At 46.0% G+C, this 25,001-nt stretch overlaps 1 protein-coding gene across 1 annotated transcript; it reads right to left on the reverse strand.

Moving 5' to 3' along the window:
* Window positions 1–13,590: 13,590 nt before the first annotated feature.
* Window positions 13,591–16,121, reverse strand: ARL4A (ARF like GTPase 4A). Its single transcript, XM_074150458.1, has 2 exons — window positions 16,015–16,121; window positions 13,591–15,774 (listed from the first exon to the last, which is right to left on the reverse strand). The coding sequence occupies exon 2, from the start codon at window positions 15,687–15,689 to the stop codon at window positions 15,087–15,089; it is 603 nt and encodes a 200-aa protein (XP_074006559.1). The 5' UTR covers window positions 15,690–15,774; window positions 16,015–16,121; the 3' UTR covers window positions 13,591–15,086.
* Between the last annotated feature and the right edge of the window lie 8,880 nt (window positions 16,122–25,001).

Raw genomic sequence — 25,001 nt, forward strand, 5'->3', positions numbered from 1 at the left:
AAACAAAGGTTAAAGATAAGGTACACAGGAAGCACTTAAGCAATCATGACACTTCCAAGGTATCATACTTTTCCCCACAACATTTGTGGAAGGAACAAGAGGGAAAGGAAGAAGTAGAAATACCCTTAAGATCAAGGCCTGCCTTTCTTACACACCATACCACGAAACAGTCAAGCGGGCCAAGGTACTGTATGTACAGTCCTCAGAACACACAGTTCCTTGTCCTCAGCCACCGTGAGATCTCCAGGCTTTATCTGCCAGCCTTCAGAGAAGGATCAAGGTCTCATTCTTCTGTCCTTGCAAGTTAGGGGGGAAAAAAAAAAACAAAACAAGAAACCAACAAACCCAACAACTAAGACAAGACCCACACAAAACCAAAACACCACCACAAAACCCCCATTTTTCAACACTTTGATGGTCATCATGCCTTGCAATTGACCTCACACGCTTCCTGGCACCCCAGAAACTATCAAACATATTTAGGGTTTTCACTCTTCAATTTCACTTTTTGCTTCCCAGATGGTTGCTTTGAAGCCTAAAGCATGCTTATAACATCAGAGCCTACAAAATTTCCCTCTTCTGCAGAAAGAAGCTTGTATTTTGGTCAATGAATCAGAGAATGAATCACCATAAATATGCATAGCAATTACATGCTTACAAAATTTTCAGAAACTTAAAATCCTTGCTTTGAGACTAAAAAACCCCACCATCAGTACGCTGTACAGCGATGGAACAGATGTGAGCGAGTGTTAGAAAAATATCAAACCAGCAATCATAAGAAACCTTTGTAGATTAAGACAGACGCTGTTAAGAACTGAGGTTCACCTCTTACTCTTGCTTAAAGCAATTTCAGCTTTTTATTTTGGTGCTGGCAGTCAGCGAGACAAATGACACCTATCTAGGAATCCTTTGGAGTCTGTAATTATACTTTTTTTTTTTAGTGCAGCTTTTCAAAACAAACAAGAAACTACCATTTTATTGAAGTATGTTTTGCACGTGTTGTTATTACTCGGCGAACATCAAGGCTCTGATTTCACCATCCAGAACTCTTCAGCAGCGAGGGGACTAGTTTAAGGCACTGCCACCACCTTTTCAGCCCCACCGTTAAAATCTCTGCACGCCCCTCCCCAGTTCTGCTGGCCCACCAGTCCAGCCAGCTGCAGTCTGAACTGATAAACTGGAATTTAACCCAGAAATTCTGCTGAAGCCAGATGGGCTCACTGGAAGGGCCGTAATACAGCTGCACAGGCAACCGTGCCAGCACAACTGCAGGATGCGAGGCAACATTTTTACTGAACACATCATACCATAAAGACATCATCAAAGAATCTAGGAGGTTTCTTGGGTTTGGGTTTTTCTCTTTTTTTTTTTTTAATTTTTTTCCCCTAAGTTTTCTGCCTCATCCTATGAATATAAGAGTCAGAGATATATAAACATATGAGTCAGAGGTTCCACTTTTAAAAAAATTCTAGCCTTAATATTGGAAGAGAGCTTGATAAATAAATAGATAGACCATAATCCAAGCGGTTGAACAAACCCCCCCAAGATACTTTTAAGGATCATTAAAAAAAGAGAACTGATAAAAAGATGCCAAGGCTGGAATCAACATTCTTAAAAGACTGCAAATTTTGGCTACAGGAAAGCATTTATCCAGACAACATTCCCCTGGGAGAAGCAGTGCTCCACTGGATTATATCCCTTGTGTTTAATCACAGTGAAAAAATTTAGAAGTTGTTAAGACCTGGAAGCCACAGAGAAGTTTCCAGGAGGAGACACTGAAGGAGCTTGCCACGACAAGACCAGGCACACACTACAAGCCACAGAAAAGCATTGTGTTTTGCTAAAGCCCTGGGAGAAGGTATCGGGTGTGTATTGCCTGGATCAGACAGTGGGGAACAGCAGACCCATCTCCCCCTATCTTCCAGAGGACCCTGAGGCAACATCACAGCAGCTATGGTGTCCAGGGCTTACAGAATCACAGGGGTTGGAAGGGATCTCTGGAGATCATCTAGTCCAACCCCCTGCCAGAGCAGGTCCACCCAGAGCAGGTCCCACAGGAACGGGTCCAGGCAGGTTTGAATGTCTCCAGAGACAGAGACTGCACCACCTCTCTGGGCAGCCTCTTCCAGGGCTCTGCCACCCTCACAGGAAAGAAGTTCCTCCTCATGCTTAGATGAAACTTCCTGTGTTCAAGTTTGTGCCCATTTCCTCTTGTCCTGTCCCTGGGCACCACTGAAAAAAGACTGGCCCCGTCCTCCTGACACCCACCCTTTGAGTATTTATAAGCATTGATCAGATCCCCCCTCCAGTCTTCTCTTCTCCAGAGAGGCTGGCCTCTCCCACCCCTCCTGAGCCACAACTTCTCTGCAGGAGCAGAGGACTTTGAACAGCAAGGCCAACGCCTCATCTGCATGTAACTACGTACCAAGGCTGCACTCTGGGTACATTGTCATGTGACTGCCAGGAGACCTGAAGCCTTGCTGAGGAGGAGGAAGGCAGGAGAGCCATCACTGGGATATAGCCTGGGACAGGGCAGCACCTCCAGTCTGGTCACCCAGAGGCAGGGGCTTCCTGATGGTCCCCCACTCCCCCTGCTTTGTGCTCCTTTTCCCTGAAGGAGAGCACACCCACCTGTAACCAAGAGCCCCTCCAAACACCTAACGGTCTAATAGTCACCAGTGAAAGTATCCAAAGAGGACATGTAAGAGATATTCACTGCTTTTTTCCATGCCAACTTCATAGAATGGTTCGGTTGGAAGGGACCTTAAAGATCATCCAGTTCCAACCCCCTGCCCTGGGCAGGGACACCTCCCAGCAGACCAGGTTGCTCAAAGCCCCATCCAGCCTGGCCTTGAACCCCTCCAGGGATGGGGCAGCCACAACTTCCCTGGGCCAGCACATACTGAAATAGAGGACCATGGTGCACATAAAGGTGAGCATCAGCACCTACCCACCAGCAGTGACACCCACCCCACCACCAGTCCTTCGGAGAGACAGAAACATTATGCTGTTCAGCTTTCACTATGCAATAGCCTATGTCAAAGTCATTTTAACCACTCTCCCCAGGAGAGATTTTCTGAGCAGAGCAGCACATTTCAGAGCCCACAGAGGTCAGAGGAAGCCTCTGGCTGGTCAGGCAGAGGAGGACGATGTGGACGGCATCGCTCTGCAGGCTCAGAGACACCAACACTGACAGTTTCTAGCTCTAGACACAGCTGACAACTGACCAAAGAAATGCAGCAAAGGGCTCTTCAAACACAATAACAACAAATTAGTCATCAGTCTCCCCATCAAAATGTTTCTCAAGAGATCTTATCCTGTTTTTACATTCCTTATGGAAGAGTAGCAAGGTTACTGCAACACCCTCAGTGTTCTCTTTGAGCTCTTTTAAAGGCGAGAAAGAGAGACAAAATTCAGCAGTGAATTCAACAAAGCAAAATTCAACTAAACTAGTGTTTGGAACCATATTTGATAGCTTTTTTTATGTATATATATAATGGCTTCCAAACACTGTATTTTCTTGCAGATTGCATTTTTGGGGTTTTTTGGTTTGTTTGTTTTCAGTCTTTGTTCATAAATCTCTACATTTCAACATGTAATAATAATCACAGCAGGATCAAAAATAAAAAAAATAAGAATCAATGGCCCAACAAACAACATCCCTGCACACATTAAAAAGGGGATGAAGGCTTGCCAGGTTCCCACGCCAGGAACAGGGAAACTTCAAAGCGCTCTGCCCCAAACATCCAAACACAGCCCTGCTGGTCTCCTAGTCCTCTGGAGGCTCATCCCCCTGCATCGCCCTCCTCTTCTTCAGGACTGAAAACTCTCTGAATCTCAGCAAGTTCAGTGCTTGTAAGTGGTTGCACTGTGATGTGCATTATTAATTCGCTGCCACAGGCCCGAGAAGCAATAGGTAAATGCTTTCTACGCACATCTCTAGTGGAAGAGAGAAAGCGAGTTAAGAGGCAGAATGCAGCTTTCCAGCGGCAGTCTCAGTCCCATCTTAGATGTCTTCACACCCCCCCTTTAATCCACACAATACACAGAGCGAACGGGATGTTTACAGAAACAGATTATATCTGCTTTGGAGTTTATGTACAGTTATTTTCTCACTAGAGATAAGCGATAGGACGTCACGGCACCTGGTCTCACCTCAGAGATAACAAGCCTTCAGGAGGTACACCCTGACTGGGCTTTCACATGATGATAGGGCGATACAGGGGATGCAGATCTCCCACTAAGCCTGCACACCAGCTTTCTTCCAAGATCAAACAATACCTCAACAAAACAAAGTCTCACGCTTTTCCCCATCACTAGAGAAGGGGACAACATGCTCAGTTTAGTCGTTCACTAACCATGAAATCTCACAGCACCATGCCCCAAGACCTCTACATTCTAGGTCTCTTCCTTCCTCTGCTACACCTCCCAACTTTTCTGTTTGGCCTCTTAAATAAATAAGTTTTATGTAATTTCAAAGCACTGGCTGCAGTGGCTTCTGAGCCCCTAAACCAACAAAAAGTTTGACCATAATAGGTACTTCAAAAAGTTATATTAATACAACTTTCACATCATAAGGACAAAGGAGACCCCTTTTCATACCCCCTCCTACATTAGGGCTTTCTCATCACAAAGACTCTCAGTTACTCATACCTTGCTAGACAGAAGGAGACCAGGAGGCACCAGAGCAGGTCACGATTTCCTCTGCTTACAAAGCTCCTCGCTTACCTCTTGTTTCTCTGCTTAGGTGACCCCTAAACGCTAGGTAGCAAACTTCCCTTTAACGCATCTCTCTCATCCTCTTAACAATTTCAGCCTGGTTGCCGGTGGCCTTTCTATAGTGGCAGGAGAGGGATTGCAACTCCCAACACATGCAGCACAGGTGCTGCCAGGCTCAATGACAGCATCAACGAGTTGGTGGGGATCTACTTACATTTTCCAAAAAAAAAAAAAAAAAAGAAGAAAAAAAAAAAAAGGAACATAAAAGTTCACTATCTAAAAGCTTTTATAGGTGGCAGTTCTGTTGCACAATTCTACAGCCTTATCTCGTTCCCACCGAAGTCAATGAACAAACTACCTTTGCATACACAAGCAGTGTGACCGAGCCATAAAACACTGTAAGAAGAAGCAATTTAGTTGACTGATTTCTCTAGCAAGAATATCTGGACTGTGAAATGTAATGTTCACCCTTAAGTAAAAGCTTTCACATCGCTTTTTCTTAAAATATGTTATTTAATCTACCGGCCTGTGTCCTTGCCTTCTACGAACTGCGTGGTCATTAAGGCTCCGCTGGGGAAAACCAGCCCAAGAGCCTCTCAGCTGCTGGAGATTGAGACAGATTTCAAACGGCAGACACCTGCATTTTCCAGCAGAGTCGCTGGCGCAGGTTTTGGGGCTCTCGTGTAGGATATAAACGTAGACAGTTGGTGCAAAAGGCAGGTGCCTGTATTTGAGTTAATTGGCTTGTGCTTCCCGTAGAGCAGAGGGAGAAACAGGCCACACCACGGGGCGATTTATCTGACCTGCCTTCCATACCGCTCCTGGACTCAGGTGAATCATACCCTAGACAAACACATTTCTTCCCATGAACTGTAAAAAGAGCTAGAGGTGCCTACGTCGCACGAGAACGCCTAATTTTTAGAGGTCTGATACCGGATAAAGTGAATCCTGCCTGCTGTGCCTGTATTTCACCGACAACCCACAGCGCAGCTCCTGGGAGGGCATCACAGACACGGTAAAGCTTCCTTAGGGAGGTAAATTAGAAAAGGAGTCAGGTCGAGAGGAAGGGCGCTCTAAACTTAACCCAGAGTGCTCAAAGCGAGTAAGGATTTTCCAACACAAAATATATAATTATGGCCACTCCACTGAAAATGGGAGTTGCTGTTTGGAAGGAAGGAGGAAAAAAAAAAAAGTGCTTTTTTTGTTCTGTTTTGGTTTTGAGTAGACAGGGTTTGTGCTCTCTATAAAATGGGGTGGGCAAAGCAAGAGAGAAGAGGGTGTCCGGTCTCCTGAGCAGACCAACGCTCCCTGGCAAGGAAGCGCAAGAGCTGCTTTGTGCCGGCACGGCCGCACAGCTGAAGGGAATGCAACGGGAAGATAAAACACTGCAGATGCAAACAGCCAGATTCTATAGCCCCTCTGCAGAGAGGCTTAAGCGAATCCATAAGGAAAAAGCCAGAAGTGATTTAGGTCAGACTAAAGCCATCACTAATACAGGATGCCTGTATTAGTTCTACCTTTAAGAAAAAAATGCTCGTCTTTGCAAGAAGATACTATGCCCAGGCAAGCTATGCCCTCGGTAACCCTCGGGATAATCTCAGGGCTATCTAGACGGGGTGAGCAAACATCAAAAGACTCAGCACTTCTACTGAGACTACAGACCTCTCCAATTTTTATTTTTTTTCTGATGGTTTAGAAATCAGCCTGTAAATCTTACAAGCACAGGCTTTTCCACAAGAGAGAGAAAACCCCGCATTTAATTTACTTTTACACATCACCGCTTCTAAGAAAACGCACTTAGTGAATGAGGGCACTTGAAATTACACACTAAAGAAACTTAAGGGAAGACATGCCCACGTTTCTGTTCTCTGTGTATGTCCAACCCTACAATTGCTACTGCGCAGGAATGGCTCTACGGACACCGACGAGAGAACTTCGCTCCCCACGAGGGAGCTCCGCGAGCGTCTGTAGGTCTGGTTTTGCAAACACGAACGACTGCAACTTTTCAAATTTTTTCCAAGGTTTCCATTTGGAACTACGAGTTCAGACCATTTCATTTCAAAAAAACCAAAATCAGCTTTGAGATAGAAAAGGCAGCGAAACACAATAAAGCTTATTTTTTTTGTTCATTTACATTCCCCTCCAATATATATATATTTTATTTGACGTGGTAAAAAGCAAAATGAATCCTCTGTGCCAAGTTTCAGACAAGTGTGAAATTTCAAGGCTTAGTGGGTTATTAAGCTTCTGAAATAAGGATTTATATTTATAAAAGAAGTGCTGACACAACCTGAACTCTGAGCAGCGGTAATGCCACCACAACAGCGGTGACAACAGCCAGGATTACCTTATCCTCATCAAACGAAAGACTTAAAACAGAGGAAATTATTTCAAAGAATCGTTTTTTTTAGTGCTGTCATGTTTGCAGTCACATTTGGGTTTAAACGATGGGAAAACGTGAGTCTATTTATATATATTCTCGGGTTACACCCACCAAACAGGATCCCAAAGAAATCCGCGCAAACAGGGTTTGCGGGAATACAGCAGGAGCGCGTGCCGAGAGGGATTCTGGATGCAATCAACACGTACAGCTCCGTAACGCTGAAAATAATAAACTGTCGTGAACGTGGAAGGGTGGAAAGTGCATTTTGCACGGATTATCTGCCCTAGTTCCCGTTCTTATTTTTGGAAAGCAATCAACTCTCCGTGAGAACTCGGCACCACGCTGAGCCACCCTGGGGCTTCTCGTGGCCCAGCCCTTCACTTTGCATTATCATCTGCTCGCAGCCACATCCTGTGCAGAGCGATCCATTGCAGCCAAGAAAGGCAGGGAGAACCGGAGACCCCCTGAATCCCGATGTCCGAAGCCGCTCGAACCTTCTTCTCTCACCGCGCTACATATAACAAAGCTGTCTTGTCAACGGAGTCTCCAGCCATTGTCGTTACTATTCCAAGTAAAAGCTTATTTTAAGAGAATGTTGTTATTTTAACTCAAGATCTTCGCAACTCACCTTTACTCGAAAACTTTCAGGTGCCCCACTTGGAAGAGCATACATTCACCCCCATTTAATTCAAAAATAAAACGGAGTCATTGTGACTACTTTTGCTTAATAGCTACGGTCAAATGCAAACAAAAAGCAGGTACAGATGATCCGGTTTATGAATATTTATTCACTGATGAATATGAAATACATTATTATTTTCAACTATGGTAATATTTTTGTTTTCTGTGAAGCTGAAGCTCATGGGGCCAGAGATAAAAATACAAGTTCAACATCCTGTGTTAGGCTCCAAAATGCATTAGTTTGGAAACGATATGATTTCCCGGCGCCTGACTATTGAACACAAGTATGTGACAAGTCAATCGGAAAAATCCAAGTTACTGTTACAGTCTATTACACTGTATTTCTGTAAAATCTTAATATCTCACAGCACTTTCAAGCATGAATTTAAACGTAAGAGCAACTACGAGTTTCTTGCTTGGCACATAGATGAAGACATTTCAGGGACAACACGACCAGCGCTCAGTGTCTGGGCTGGATGTATCAGTCTTCGGTCTCAAACTCCCAGCTTTCAGCATTAACTCCAGTACTTTAAATGACAAAGTTGGATGTATTTGTTTTAAAGTTGCAGTGTACGGCTGAGTCTTTTGTACAGAATTTTTTCAAACAGTCCCCTATCACCGTTCCAGAAACAGCTGGACAGAAGCAACCATTGTACATAAGGAAGTTATAGGACGGAGTGGAGGAAATACAGAGTTGCTGAACCATACAGAAGTAGAGTTTGCTGGTACCAGCACGACCGCAGCACCCAGTGAGGGATGGGTATTGATGTGGCAATAGGAGATCTGTCAAAAAGAATCAGTATGGGCTCAGTCCATGAATCCCATTAGTCTCTAGCGTAATGTGACTGATTACAGCTGAATTGCAGTGACTTTAAACGTACAAGTCAATTTTCTAACCTAATTAAAATCAGGGAGGCCAGTATTTTTAAGCTTAGCACAATTCAGCTCCTATTCGAAATACGGTATAATCAAGAAAAATGGAAGTTCAACGGAAACAGCGCTACTAACAATCCTTAGATTGCCATTTCACTGTGTCACCCGTAACGGGGACCAAACAGGAATAAACTGTGTTTGCAGAGATGTTGATACGTTAATCTACGTTTCACAAAGAATCGAGTTTCTTTGAGAAACTAAATTGACCCATAGAAACACCTCAAATAGGCAGCTAAAAACCTACGTGGTGGCTATATAAATTCAGTATTACTGTGGAGACCTTACACTCGTGGTCTGCAAACGGCTGAAGGCATCTCGGAGATCATCATGCAACCGGTGTGGAAAACCCAGCATTCAATAATTTTAAAGACCAGCGGAGTTCAGCTGATGTTAGAAACAAGAAGGTATTTTTAGAAAATTTCCCGCTTTTAGGTCACCTTTTGCCCACGATATGCCAGCTTTACCAAAAGACTGGTTTTATCTGACCAAGGAAAAGGTGAAGGCTCTTTCCTGACCCTCTTCACTCACGGACTCATCCTTGTGACACCCAGCTCAACGATGTTCCAACACCAAAACCTGATAAAGCTTTCAGGGCAAATGACACCGGAACAGGAAAAGGTGGAAAAAAACCCGTTATGCTCCAAAGGAAATTATTCTTATTTATCATTCATAAAGCGGTAAGAGAAGATTAGAGGGTTGGTGGCACCCCAGGTCGTGTGGTGTCTGAGGTATCGGGCTTCACACCTTCACCTCGCCTGACCTAAATTCTACCATTCTGCTATTTTTAGAAAAAGAGCTTGAAATACAGCAGCTTGTGTGCCAGCCAGGAGCCCTCGGCACGTTAACAAGGCTCAGCACCCCTGCTAACCTTCCCCTTCGTCAGTGGGCCCGGAGATTAATGCGGTGATTAGGTGGCGTTCTCAAATGAGGTATTGTTTCATTTCAGCAATAGGAAAACTACGCCGCATAAGACAATAAAGATTTTAAACCAATTAAGCAGCCTAAAAGGCCTATCTGTTATCCCTTAGGGCTCAACGCGTCTTGAAAAGCTGGGAAAACCCAACAGCTCCAAATCCTCCCTCCCTCCGTCCCTCCACGCACCCTACGGCCAACAACTGTGCTCGACCTTCTTCTTTCCAACTTCTCCGTCACCTTGAGCTCTTCATCCTGGAGGAGCAGCTGTGTAAATACAGCCCGAACCGAGAAACCAGCACCTTCGCAGCTGGGCGATCAGCGTCTCTTACCTTCCTGAGCTGTCTGCGAGCAGGTATTTCGTCTGGCAGCACTGCCTGGCCTCCCTGCCTGCTTTTTTCTCCTTAAGATTTTGGGTTTGCCTTGGAATAAATAAATAAATAAATAAATAAATAAAACACTATGTGCCACCACGCAGGTCCCTCGTAGCCAGCACCCATCAAAGAGGGCGCTTGCAGGGAGGAAAATCAAAGTCCCTAATTTGCTGCTCGGGATATATTATATTTTTTCCCAGCTAGGTCTTTGAAACTGCATTTTTACTTCTTTACAGCCGGTTTAAGGCGACTGGCTAATGTTTTAAAGAAGGGCAAACTACCAGCGGCGTATCACCTCCGTATTTTGTCCTCGGAGAGGTGGGACGATGTGGGAGCCCATCCGCCGACCCCCGGCATCCCCCCGCTGCCGAGTCTGGGCTGTGTGTGTTTCCCCCTCAGTCTAAAAGCACAGGTGAGTTTCTCCACACAGCTCTGCAGTCTCCTTCTGCTCCTAAAAATAATGCCAGCCTGCAGAGCAGCGCGAGGGGGGCAGGACCTGTGTCAGTCAGGATTAAAAAAAAAAGAATAAAAAAAAAAATTAAGAAATGCTTTCCTTCTTCCCCCTCCCCCCCCCCCCCCAAGACTAAACAAACAGGAGCTGCTGCCCTTTCACGGGTCCCTCAACATCCCTTCCAGCAGCAGGGAGGGTTGGGGACAGGAGGCTGATGGCTGTCAGAAAGGGGCCGTAAACCGTGACCCCCTCAAAAGAGGGGTCACCCACCAGGAAAGTGAAAACGCTGATCCAAAAAGCACCAGTTCGTGCCTACATTTCACAGAACGATACGGGGTTGGAGGGGACCTCTGGAGATCATCTAGTCCAACCCCCTCCCGCCAAAGCAGGTCCACCCAGAGCAGGTGAACTCTCAAAAGAAGTTTGAGGGCATTATGAGCACACGGTTACGAGCCTTCACGCGTTGCAACCTGCACAGCTGAATCCAGATTTCACGTGGGGGTCGGTGCCCTCTACATCCTGTATCCCAACATTTTCCACGCTCTGCCCTAACGAGCCCTTCTCCGTAGTATCAACGCAGCATCTAAATCCTCCTCCCATGCCACCAATGACACTCTCAACAAATTTCCCGCCAGGCACTAATTAACACCCTGCTACTTGTAAACAAATGATCCCAGGTGCAAATAACTCCCCCCCCCCCTCCCCCCAAGAAGCACCCGTCTAAGTCAGGCTGGGAACCTCCGACTGGCCACGGGTACTGCTTTCCAGCAGGATCAATCACATCTCCATAAAACACGAAAATTTAAAGAGAGAAAGGTTTCACCCATCAGCCAGCTGTAAAAAAAAAAAAGAGATACATATTTTTATTTTAATGTAAATTCACATCCAGTGCAACACAACTTAAGAGGGATGTCGAGAACCTGAAGGGGTCTCACCTTCATAGGGTGCTTTTTTTCTGGCTGGAAGAGTCATAAGCTAGCGCAGAGCCAGAAAACAGGGACCAGATCCCCACGGCTGCTTCACTCGAAACCATTGCCCGTGCAGGAGCAGCTGAGGCCATGCCCTACCACCCTTTGTAAGCCAGGACAACAGCGATAAGGTTACAAGACCTTGTGGTTTGTTCTTTTCTAACAGCGCCGCACGGATTTAAATACAATTCCACACCTCCTTAAAGCAGCAGCAGTTTAAGATACTTCCTTTACCCAGTGCCTTGAAGAACGGTGTCACTTGTAGCCTATTTTAGCAAAAAAAAAAAAAAAACAACCACCACCACTTAAATTTTAAAGTTGTGTGGCTCCAGCATTGTAACAAAATTGTACCTGCTCATTCAGCTCCTCTAAAGATTTTCTTATATATACTAATGTTTAGGCCAGAACTGTCAATTCATCGTACGGAAGAGAGTGATCCCAGTCTGCCAGAACTACGGCAGCAGAAACTCCACCAGCTCAGATACCAAATGCTTCACCACAATCACCATTTTGTTCACAGTTGAAGACTTTGTCGCAGTAATACAAAAAAACCAGTTTCGGAGGTACAGCTCCATTCGTGTATTTTACTCAGAACAGCTACTGTAACATTCCAGCAAAAATAGTTCTAGAACAGATAAAGGTAAAGCTCATCCCCCACTCAAAAGTTTTCTACTTCCAAGTCAGTATTAAATATCACGATAACAACGACCTCTCCTCACTTCTGCCTCCGGAGCGCTGGGAATCAGTCATGTCCGGGTATTCCCAGTAACCACAGGAGAGCCGAGGGAGACTATCCCCAGATGTTTAATGCGCAGAACAAAATACAATCCACTTTTTCAGCCATTCCCAATAGAAGCCTAATGAACACTCAGGACGCAGGAATGACTATTTGGTACGGTACAGTTTGTTTGGTGGGTCGAGAGAGCCAGCCTGTCACCTCACCTTCCTCAGCCCAGCGCCACCACGCACCCGAGGGGAAGGAAAACATTAGGCAGATTATACCAATTACACTCCAAATTCATAGGGCTCAGCATTCCCGATACAGCATTTTTCTCAAGACTGGTTGTTAGTAACCTAGATTTTGATGTGCCATCGGTTACATAAACAGAAACTAAAATATATGGTTATTTTTTTTAGAAATAGGCTTAGATGTTCTTCCTCAAACTGCGCGGTTTGGATTTGCAGGCTTCTTGTTTATGTTCGGGTCCTGAAACTACCCAGAAGCTTCCGTATCTCTTGCCACGTTCTACTCGCTGCCGTAAAATCCAAGGAGGAAATTCTCCCAAAGCTTAAGCACACGTGAATCCCTCGGACAGCGTCAGACAGATGAGCCTGAAGACACTAAATTAAGTCCCACCTGTGAGTACATGTGATAAATGCCCAATTATATATCGCCTATTAAACCTTGCACCTAACACAAAACAGGCCCAGCTGTAGAAAAGATTTTCCAAATTATGCAAGATCCATCACCGCAGTCATTATTTCTTCTGCGAATATAGAGATACGCCACTGATTTAAAGCTTTTAATGAGATGCCTGCAATTTATAACACCCTGACATCCACGAGCCTCATCGCACATACACGACTTTGCTTTTCAACACAAGAGGCACGACTCTTGTTGAATCAACACACGCACGGAGGTTGAGGAGAACGTACCACAAGAAGTCAGACACCTCCCCTCCGCAGGCTTGTTTCGAATCGTTTATTGAGGTTTAAGAAGTCATCCACATTTCTATAAATATAGACATTACTTGAGTAAGTGACTTACAATGTCACCAGTGCAGGTACATATATAACCAACATACAAAAGCTCCACTGGAAGCTACTTCTGTTTATTCAAAAAAAGGACCAAGATGTCATAAAAAAAAAAAAAACCAAAAAACAAAATAAACCACAACAGCTGTCACTTTCAGTTATTGAAGACACTAAAGTGCATTTTTGGTTACCTCCTGGATGAGCAGCTGCTGGTTAAAAAGTTTGATTTTTCTTTTCTTAAAAACATATCTAAGTTACATTGACTGACATTCAGGATTGTAGCCGTCACCCTCCTAATACGTGGCAGCAGGTAAGAAAAATCTATCACTTTGCTGGTTGAGTAAGAGGAGGAAATAAGATTTCTAGATTTTGCCTTATTTTTTTTTTTAATTTTCTCTTTTTTTTTTTTTTTTTGTAATCCGGTCTTTTCAACAAAAGTTTAAAGAGAATCTAACATTCTGATCAATTTTTTACAGCACCACTAAAGTTAGTCTTAAAAATCCAGGCTCTTTTTTTAGCCCTTTTTAATGGCTAGCCAAGTATCTAAAGAGTCACTTGAAGCTCTGTACCAGTAAGAAAAACCACCCTCCCTTTCCCCTCAAGCACTATCCTGCCCAGTTAACACTGTTTGCACACTCTGTAAACAAGAACAGCTTAAAGCATAATTAAAGCAGAACACAGGCCCATCTTGAAAATCTTCTTCCCCCACTCCCTCCCTCCCTCCCCTCCCGCCCCCGGTAGTGTCAAAACGTTTTTGAGTGTATAAAGCGTTATTACATTCCTAACCACAAAATACTTTAAGAGTCACGATTATTTAAAAAAAAAAAAAAAAAAAAAAAAAGCATACGTTGAAAAGTGACATAGCAATACCACTTTAATAAAACGGGGTGTTTTGGGGAGATACAAGATGTGCTCTGCTAATTTTAACTCCATCTTTACTTCATTATAATTTTGTTTTATTGCCAGGAAAAGTCACCAGTAGAGCGAAGAACGCTGCACTGGTTTGAACCACAACAGCCAGAGTTGTTCTTTATAGCTCCTTTACTGCAATTAATTTACTTTTAACTTGATAGGAGGAGGACATAATACTCAGCATTCAGAAATAAATTACTAATTTGGAGTAACAGTTTGAACCTGATTAGCACTGTAGAACGATGAATGGCTACTTCTAAAAAATAAAAACCTTTACATACCAAAAAACATGCTATATGTTGGGAAACCACTTTTCCATGCTCCAGCGTGTTGTTTACATTTTTTACTCGTCAAAAAGTCTTTTTATCAGTTGAAGAATCCACAGCGCTTAAATTTCAAGTATTTCAACTGAACATGATTCAATTTCAAAAAAGTGCCAAATTAAAAAAAAAAACCTACACACGTAGTCAAGCTCTCATAGAAATCCCCAAACAAGGTAAAACAAACAGCCTCTGGAAATAATGGGTTACTAGCTTCATACATGTTTTTAAAGCTGTATAATGTTCACCTAAACACTCCACTTACGAGCATTAGAAGTTTAAAAACACAGAACACCTTCAATGCAAATTGCTTGCAGAGGGCACCCTCATACATAGGCATACAACACTAAGCAGAAAACCCTCATTTTTATTTGGCTATTTAGACATCCATGTCACATATACCCACCCATCCTTTTCCTGATAGTATTACATCATCTATAGGGGCTTCTGAAATAACGCAGAGCCGTAAAACTCAGAATCTGAGACTAGTTAAAAAATAAAAATAAAATAAAAAAATCCCATAACTGCACAGCCTTCCACACGGCAAGGTTGTGCAACTGATTGTTTAACGTAACTAAGCTTAACGGCATCCAAACGAGCAGGCCTGGGTTTGGAAGCTGTCTCGTGTCAAATTTTGACCACTGTAACTACTCTAAAATAGGAAGGTGGAACTAGAACTCATCTCTTCTTTTTCTGCTGCCTCAACATTTTCCTTCGCTTAATTATCATATCGTGTAGTTTCTCCAGTCCCTCTTTGAGTCCATCGCCGATGATTGCACAGGTAGGCTGCAAATGCCAGGGAGTCGAAGAACTCAGCTCGCTCATCGCTAACATCTTCTCTATTTCAGAAAGGGAGAGAGAGTTCCTCAAGTCCTGCTTGTTAGCAATGATAAGGACAGGCACTCCTTGATTTTCAGATATCCTAGTAATTTTGTGAAGTTCCGTTTTGGCCTCCTCCATTCTCTCCACGTCGACGGAGTCCACCACAAACACGATGCCATCGGTGCACCTCGTGTAGGACTTCCACAGCGGCCTCAGCTTCTCCTGGCCGCCTACATCCCAGAAGTGGAAAGTGACCGTTTTGGAGTTGCCCAGCGTCACTTTGATTTTCTCCGTATTAAATCCTTTCGTGGGGACAGTGTTGACGAACTCATTGAACTGCAGCCTGTAGAGCACCGTCGTCTTTCCGGCGGAGTCCAAGCCCAAGATGACAATGTGAAAACTCTGGAAGGCAGGCAGGCTGGAGAAGATCGGCGTCTGGTCCGAGAGTCCATTCCCCATTGCCGGGGGGTGAGGTGACAGCGGGCTGCCACGAGCAGGGGCCGGCTCCCGCCGCTGAGCCTCGCCGCCGCGCTAGGCTGCGATCCTGCCAACGACACGAGCGGTGTTACCCCACGGCGGACCCCCCTCCTCCTCCTCCTCCTCTCCGGGGCCTCGGCCGGGCTTTACCGGCCGCAACGCGCCGGCCCAGCGCCGCCGCCGCCCCTCCGACTGCGGACGAGGCGGAACGACACACGTCCCCTCAGCGCGGCGGGCCCTGCCGCCACCCACACTGCGGCTGGCCGGCCACCTGCACCCCTCGCCGCCACCGCCGCCCCTCACCTACCGCTGGGCCGCGTCCCTCAGCGCGGGGAGGCGAGAGCTGCCCGCGCCCCCATGTCCGCACGCTGCCGCCGCTCCTGCCGCCGCTACCGCTGCCTCCGCCGCGACTCCCCCGCATCTGGCGGCGCGGCGCCTCCCAGCCCGCGCCTAGCCCGCAGCGCCCCGCCCCGCTCACTCCCATTGGCCCCGCCGGGCGGCGGGGGCGGGGCGGAGGGCCGGCTCCGCCTCGCCGATTGGCCGGCGGCACCGGCCACTCACCGCAGACCGCGATTTATTTTTTTTATTTTTTTTTTTTTTTTTACCGGCCTCCGGCGGACGCTGGGGCTCGGCGCCGCCGCCTCCTCTGCAGCGGCGGGGGACGCGCTGCCCTCTCCGCCCGTGCCCTGCCTGAGCGACCCCGCTCCTCCCTCGACGGGGCGGAGCCGCTGCCTCACACGGCCCCCCTCGGGGAAAGCCGCTGTTGCCCCGCCCTCCGCCTACGGGCCCGCGGCCCAACGGGCGGGCGGCGCCCGCAGCCTCTCACCCCCCTGCGGCGGGCGGCAGCGCCCCGCCCCTTCGCCCGAGACGCGTGCGCTCATTGGCTGTGGGCGCTGTCACTCTAGCCCCGCCCCCTAGCGGCCCGTGAGAGGCCTCACAGCGCACCTGCGCCCGGGGTGGGGAGGGCGGCAACGCCCTTCTCCGGCCGCCCGTTCCCGCTGGAATCCCCCCCCGGGGAAAGCCTCCCGGTGCGGGGGCGGACGGCGCCTGCCCCGGTATGACAAGGGGCCGCCGCTGAGGCTGCTCCGCTGGCCCGGCCGCTGCCGTTGGCGCCGCGCGCCCTCCCGTCGCCTAGCAACGGGCCCCAAACCGGCAGCAGCTCGCGGGCCGCCTTCCCACGTGACCCGCTGAGCCCGCCCTGCCGCCGCCCTGAGGAGGCGCCGCCATGGCCGAGGCTGCCTCTACCCTCTGTCGGGCACTCCGGAGCGGGTCCGGGGAGGCCCCCGGGAGACGAGCGGTGCCCCGGGGAGGCCGGGAGGGTGCTGCTGTTAGAGCCTCCGTGCGTGGCCTTACAGCTCCCGGTCTCTCGCAGTGACGCAGCAAGTAGCCCGGGCGCTAGGCCGCCGTCGTGCCTCCGCCGCTGCGGAGAAGCCCGTTGGCTGTGGAAAAGCCCGTTGGCTGCCTTGCCCTTGCCACCGGGGACCCCTGCGGGCACTGATATGGGCTACGTTAGAGAGGAGGGAAGTGCCGAGAGCGGGGTTTCTTGCTGCTGTTGTATAAATAGGAGTGAGTGGTCCCAGGCCCGGCTGTCTCTTCTTACTGTGCTCTTTGTGCCTTTCACTTCTCCCCATGAAACAGGAGAGAAACAGTCCGGGAGGAGCTGGGGATAACCGAGTGGACGAAACAGTGCTGTTAAATGTCTGACATACAGAGATAACAGCAGTTCTCAGGACTGAATGAACATAAATGTCACTTATCTTAGTTACAAGGAAGGTTTCCCACAGCACAAGGATATGTTAAGTAATTCTGCATTTTAATACCTAAGCCTGATTGGAGCAGTGAAGTCTTTCAAACTCAGAACTAATTACTAGCGTCTAACAAGACATTTTTGTATGTTCCTGTTCCCAGAGCGTACCGGTTTTAGAGGAGGCCTGGAGGAGCGTTTCATCTCAGATATTCTTGCTGTCTCTCCATCATTCCGTTCCTTCCCACAGCTCTCTTCACTTCTGCGTTTGCCACCGTAGTTTTTATACAGCTGTGGCAACTTAGATGGCTACTTCTGCCTGTGTTGGATGTACACCAGCCCGGTGTAAAATACTAGTAGCACACAAAAAGATCAGATTTGCTGACTGCAGAGCAGGGCATACTACAGGCGTTTTCATCTATATCTTAGATACATATTAAGTAAATCAGTCTTTTCGATAAAGGCCTATGTTTAACTGCTAACTGAAGCTATTGTGCTACTGAAGCTATTGTCTGCTGTTCCAAGTGTGTGTTTCCTCTGCTTTGTACCACAGTCAGCCAAGTCTTTGACCAGCTAGCCCCAGTAAAAGAGCAAAGGTGGCATTTTTGGGGGTTGAATTTTTAAGAATATTCTGGCAATCACGTCTGATTTTTTTTTTTCCTTTGGAAGCATTGGACTTTATGTGTTAAATCACATAAGATTGATTAAAAATAAGAATGATGATGTATACAAGAGAGGTAATTTAATAGTAAAAGGACATTGTATAGCAACAAAAATTCCACGGTGTGCTGTAGGCAAGGTTTCACGTTATTAAGCTGTTAAGATACTCATTATAGCCCTAGTAAAAATAGCAAAATTCTCATTTGCTTACCTCTGAGATGAATGTTTCACTGCTTTTATCTGTGTTAGTTATTTACATCCAGATCTTGCAGATGACTCGCTTTGGAGGAAGTGATCTGTTTGTATAGGAAAGTGATTTTACACCCACGGAAAAGCAGGAGTAAGTTACTACCCCTGAGGCCACCTGGTAAGGTTTCTGATTTGGCAGCGTTTTATGCTACTTTTGGATAGTACAAAGAACAGCAGAGCACACAATGTAATAGAAAAGCATTTATAGTGACAGCAGAAGTGGGCCTTAATTATTTCGTGGATGGTTTTCAGTAATGTAAAATTGGCGGAAACCAGATAGAAATATCTTGTTAAGGAATATTACTAGATATAATAGATTTATTCATAAAACTTGACAAGCTGAAATAAATCAAATTGACCTTTATCTCCACCTACAAAATTATGTGTTCCCTATTTTTAATGGAAAAATAAGCCTATTGGATATTGAAGTCTTCTAAACTTTCATGTCTGATTGATTGTTACCAAGATCTGGTCACACTTTAACACGGCTTTATAATAACATATTTTACAATTAATTCCACAAGGGGTGATATGGGCCAGCTCCTACTTTTATGGAGGTATTTTAATTTTAAACATGAAATGCAGGAAGATAAATGCCTTTATCCCTTGCTCTGCTGAAAAGCAGTCAGTACATAATAACAGATTTTGGTGCCCTTGAAAAGGGAGAGGTGCAGAACTGATGATTTTCTGGATATAGCATATCCCACACTAGCTGGAGAAGAAATCTCGTGTTTCTTTGGAAGAAGAGTTTTATGATGTATGGGAGGTCATTTTAAGATTAAAGAGAAGTGAACATCTTCAGCAAAATGAGCATATCTGTATTTGTAAATATATACAGGAAAAATGATTCACACTGTCCAGAACATGCTTGGAGAAGGAGATTGTTCTACTTCTCTTTCCCTCCCTACAGTTAATTATTTATCTCATCCACCTGTTGGAACTCGTTAGAAACTGAATTATGAGCTCTCTGGGGCAGGGACTATTTCTCATTGTAAGTCTTCTTAGCGCTTAGCGCCTTGATCTTAATTAATGCCTGTAGGCATTTCTGCAAAACAGCTATTAAATAACAATCCAAGTTGATCGACTCCTCCCATGCACTTCGTGCTACTTTAGAAGTCAGAAGTGCAGAGTGGGCAGGTGTTCCAGGTGTTCCAGAGGGAGGAACGGTACCTAAATGAGTGGGAGGGTCAGAAAGCTGACACATTCAACCTCTGGTAATTAAAGGTGAGGATGAAGCAAGGCTTTGATTGTCCTGTAGGAGTCTTGAATGAAGGAGGTGGACGGCGAGAAGTAGAGTTTCTTTTCAAGTATGGAGCTAAATGGGGGAAAGGAGGCTGTCACTCCATGGCAGGTGACAATAACTGCAAGATTCATGTATGAGGAACATGGAGCGTTTCTCCATGCAGAAAGGCTCAAGCCACCGGTGGAGTTTATAATGCAAAATAAGGAGGTGCCTCATTTCTGTGCTGGGGTCATTTCGCCTCCTGATACTTTCCTCACTCCCCGTCTCACTTGTCTTGTTGGCGCCGAGTTCTTTCTGGCTCAGCATTCCTTACCTTACGAAAACAACCGCAGCTTCGCCTTCTCTGGGCCAAAACCCTTTTCCCCTTTCTTTGATACCAATTTACCAGGCTAAACAGTAATATATTATTTTCTACATATGTTTCATATGTATAGTCTACATATATTTTTCCACACAGAAAAGGTAGCCTGGGACAAACCTTCAAGAAAAAGAAGCAGCACCTGCATAACGTGTGGCTTCTTCATTATGGTAAAATAGGATTTTTTTTTTTTTTTTTTAATTCCTAAATGGTCCAGGAATAATGTTTTTTCAGGGCAGGTTAAAGCTGAAGTTATTGACTACTTTATGAGACAAAGAGTGTCCTTATTAGACACGGACCGTGAAACGGATAGTGGCGAGGGGGAGGTTGTAAATGTTGCCGTGAAAGAATTGGCGCAGAGTGGAAAGGGAAGACTCTTGGAAAATTTTAATTACGTGACAGAGACTTAGGTCCCCTCTTTCTACGTGTCGCCTGGTGTGCTGCAGGAGCCATCTCACACTAACGCGAAGGACCATCAAACACCCACTTGCGAGGCTGCACGTGGCCTTGGCAAGAAACGGTCTTTCATACGGAAATAGCAATTCCTGGAAATTAAAAGCTGGCAGTTCATGAGAATTTCACTCTAGCAGGACGTTAAATCGGAGCTTTCACTTGGTGCTGCTCCTTTTAAAGGTAATTTCTATTCAAGGAGATAACGACACGTCACATGAGCACATCTAGTGACACAGCAGGTGAGAAATTCCTCCCAAAGCCAAGCCCAGTGGGCTTGAATTTCCTTGGCCAGATAAGCACAACATTCCTTCTGGTTTGGCTCAAGAGCATCATTCCGTAGAACAGGCAGCTAACATTTATTACCCAATTCAATACCTAATCACCTTAGCAGTTATATCTTAATAGCACTACGTGTTGTGAGTAGAAGCCAATAGCAAACGCAGAAGGAGGGAGAGGAAGAGACCGGCTGCATCCTGGAGCTGGGTTAGTCGTAAACCACAAAGGAACGGAGTCACGAGGAGAACAGAGCTATCGCAAGGACGAGGACGCTGCCCTGCCAGCCCCAGGTGGCTCCTACGTAGTGATGGGATCCCAGCACCTCCAGCTTCAGAGAAGAGCCTTGGCAACCTCACACCTCACACCACCAATTCCCCAGTTGCCTCTCCGAGTGGCAACTGAGCCGATTCCTCCATGTGTATAAAAAAGAAAATCAGTTGCATTCCAGTACAGTGACATGGCAGGCCCCGGGTAGGGTAATATGGATTAATGGATATGTAATAACAATAATGTGTATTATTATTACAGTAACCAACTGTAGCTTGGTTGAACGTGTAAAAATCGAAGTCACTGCTCTTCAACTATATCCTCTAAGATCAGAGCTAAAAAAGTATTGCTTTGAGGTGACATTATGTGGTTCTAAAAGAAGATGGAGTTCCTACATAAAACGCTACGGCAGTTTCCCCGTGGGTTTGGAGAAGCCCCTTGAAAATGAGCAGTGACAAGGAAATCGCTGACAAATTGCAACACAGGAAGTTTTGCTCTTAGGACTGTCTCTTAAATTGACATACAAAATGTTTGGCACAAAGCAGCCTTTTATCACCTTTGCTGGGGCTGCTGAATTCTTTTATGGTAACTTACATGCTGCATTCTAATTTATTTCCTCACAATAAATAACAAAGCTCAGAGCAGTAGGAGCTGGAGTCACCGCGTGTTAGACTTTTAAGTTACCACTCTGATTAGACCAGTTAATTAAACCTGTTCTCCTTTCATACGTACCTTCAGATGAAGTCTTAACGTTTACATTTTACTGCTTTTCTTTTCATAAATAAACACTATGCCGTGTAGCGGGGCTGACAAACAAAAAGCCGTGTTCCTTGGCACTGACAGTCCCGCTGAGGTGCATCTCGAATGCTGTGCGGTGTGTAGGGGTACTAGATCATAGAATCACAGAATGGTTTGGGTTGGAAGGGACCTTAAAGATCATCCAGTTCCAACCACCCTGCCATGGGCAGAGACACCTCCCACCAGACCAGGTTGCTCAGAGCCCCATCCAGCCTGGCCTTGAACCCCTCCAGGGATGGGGCAGCCACAGCTTCTCTGGGCAACCTGTTCCAGTGTCTCACCACCCTCACAGGAAAGAATTTCCTCCTAATAGCTAATCGAAATCTCCCCTCTTCCAATTTAAAACCATTACCCCTTGTCTTATCGCTCCACTCCCTGATCGAGTCCCTCCCCATCTCTCCTGGAGCCCCTTTAGGTACTGGAAGGGGCTATAAGGTCTCCCCGGAGCCTTCTCTTCTCCAGGCTGAACAACCCCAGCTCTCTCAGCCTGTCTTCACAGGGGAGGTGCTCCATCCCTCTGATCATCTTCTTGGCCCTCTGCTGGACCCGTTCCAACAGGTCAAGCGATGGTGAATTCTTAGTCACACTGAGAAGTGTGGTCTGAGGGTGACTGAAATGATAATCTCTGCCTTCCAAGTCCTGTGGATTTGGGTTGTTCATCCCCCGATGGGGGGGTGGCAGCGATGGCAGTGACTCCAGGTTTCATAGAACCATAGAATGGTTCGGGTTGGAAGGGACCTTAAAGACCATCGAGTTCCAAACACCCTGCTCTGGTGGAAGGGGGGTTAACGCAGTGGAAGCAGTTGGCCAGCAGATTCCAAGTACTACAATTTCAAATATAAGAGCAGAATCTGTTTTATTTTGTCCCCGCATGGCTAGATTTAATATGTGAAGGGATTTTCCCCACTCCGGAATAAAAATGGGAATAGTAGTAGTATGTCAAATACTGGTGTTTGCTCTGCAATATTGTTAGCACAGAGGAACAATGAAGGCGAGAAAAATACAATTCAATTTTTGCTTTTCCGAAGAACTTTCTAAATGTTGTATAAGTATTTAACATTTATAAGGGTGGCGAGATTTGCTGGAATTATAAAAGATCAGAGAAACAAAACACCTTGAACATCAGAACTAAGAAGCTTATTTTTTGATGAATTTCTGTCTCAGCTGATTGACTGTAGCGGAAAAAGCGATGCAAGTTCTGACTTCTGATAAAGCGTTGGTGGGACGGAACATTGGTTTAGGCCAGTTATCTCATAATGGTCCGTCCGCTTGCAACAGGTACTGGTTTAAAAGCTGTGCTTTGTGCTTCGGGCCCTGCACATACCCAAGGGGCAGCGCAAGGGCAGGAAGACGCGTATTATGGCACACAGGTCAGAGAGGAACTCATCAGGTGCAGTCAATGCAATGTTTAAGTTCCCCCTGGACTGGGCACTGGTGAGGCCCCACCTCGAGGGCTGTGTCCAATTTTGGGCCACTCACTGCAAGAAAGACCTTGAGGTGCTGGAGCGGGTCCAGAGAAGGGCAACGGAGCTGGTGAGGGGTCTGGAGAACAAGTCCTATGAGGAGCGGCTGAGGGAGCTGGGGGTGTTCAGCCTGGAGAAAAGGAGGCTGAGGGGAGACCTTCTCGCTCTCTACAACTCCCTGAAAGGAGGGTGTAGCCAGGGGGGGTCGGTCTCTTCTCCAAGTCACAGGCGATGGGACAAGAGGAAATGGCCTCAAGTTGCCCCAGGGGAGGTTCAGATTGGATATTAGGAAAAATGTTTCCATGGAAAGGGTTATTAAGCCTTGGAATGGGCTGCCCAGGGAAGTGGTTGAGGCACCATCCCTGGAGGTATTCAGAAGACGAGTAGACATAGTGCTCAGAGACATGGTTTAGTGATGGGTTTTATCAGAGTTAGGTTGATGGTTGGACTCCATGATCTGAAAGGTCCCTTCCAACCCAGACAATTCTATGACTCTATAATTCTATGATTCTTTTAGTCAATAGGCATCTGAAGTGCGCAGGGGGAAATACTGCATTTGGCCCTGCGAAATAAAACATAAATTTGAACTCAGAGTGATATACGGCCCAATTCATTGCTTGCACAGAAGGCCTGGCTTTTCATTTGCAGATTTACTGGGGACTAGTTTTGAGCTAAGACTTATTTACATTTCCCCTCTTCCAAGCCCGCAGCACCCCAAGGTGTAGCACACACCTTTCCAGGTGTGGGGCAGCTGCATCCAGCCCCTCACCATGTCTGGATTTTGACCAATACATCAAATTCTGCTTCGAAGCAGAAGGGTGTTAAAAATCAGCTTTACGGGAGGGAGCGGAAGGAGCACGTAGTCCCTCGCTTTGATTTCTAGTATAAGAAGAATTCAGTCAGCAGAATATGAACCAGGTACTTGTGTTAAGTACTGGATATTTCTTGCGGTTTCTAAAACTTCAGGAATAAAGGGGTAACCGGTCTCCTCAATCACAATACTTAAGAGTTTCAGTGAGAAATCCAAGCCTATTACTCTGTGCTATACGAACATCGCAAAAGGAAAAGCAGCCCTTATCCTGGGGAGCTCACAAGCTCGTGTTATGGTTAAGTGAAAAAAGGAGGAAGAAAGAAACCAAAGAAAAGAGGAGGATGAAAGAACAAGGTTTCAGGGAAGACAAACACTGTGTGGGTGGGGAGCAGTAATTTCAGCTCCTTGCTCAGCTACAGTCTAGAATTTTTAAGTCTTATCAGCTCACCCTGTCTTTAAATTAACAGTAAATCTCAAAAATACTCCAATGAATGCATGATTTGGCCCACTGCTGAAATTTAAAAGCTACATCAATTGAGAACTGACTGGGAAGCTGATGGTGAGTGTGCTAGGCAGAAAGCTTTCCTCCGCACTCCTAGGTTTCAATTCTTGGATGGGAACAACAGTAAACTCACTTTGAAGACCTTATAAAAGCTGTCTCTGCAAAAGCCTTTTTGCTTTCATCTCACAGAGCGTACGATTCAAACAAACCACATTATACATCCCCGTTTCATGATACTGAAAAAGCGGAGAAGTTTTTTCGGGGAATCTGGCGCCCCACAGCTGTTGCCACCAGAGGTGTAAACTCTACTGTTGTGAAAACCTGCCAAAATATTAATTTTTAAATACGTACATTTTTAAACCTTATGTTGACATCGGGGCTTTTCATCAGACTATAGCTTTCCCCTGTTCTGGCTCCCATGGCCAAGGCCACGCTGCTTCGTAGGCTTTAAACAAAGTAAGGAAGGCAGA

Source organism: Numenius arquata, chromosome 7 (genome assembly GCF_964106895.1).
Source record: "Numenius arquata chromosome 7, bNumArq3.hap1.1, whole genome shotgun sequence".
Taxonomy (NCBI): Eukaryota; Metazoa; Chordata; class Aves; order Charadriiformes; family Scolopacidae; genus Numenius; species Numenius arquata.

Coding starts and splice junctions, on each gene's coding strand:
- ARL4A (XM_074150458.1), bottom strand. CDS start 15,689: ATGGGGAATGGACTCTCGGACCAGACGCCGATCTTCTCCAGCCTGCCT.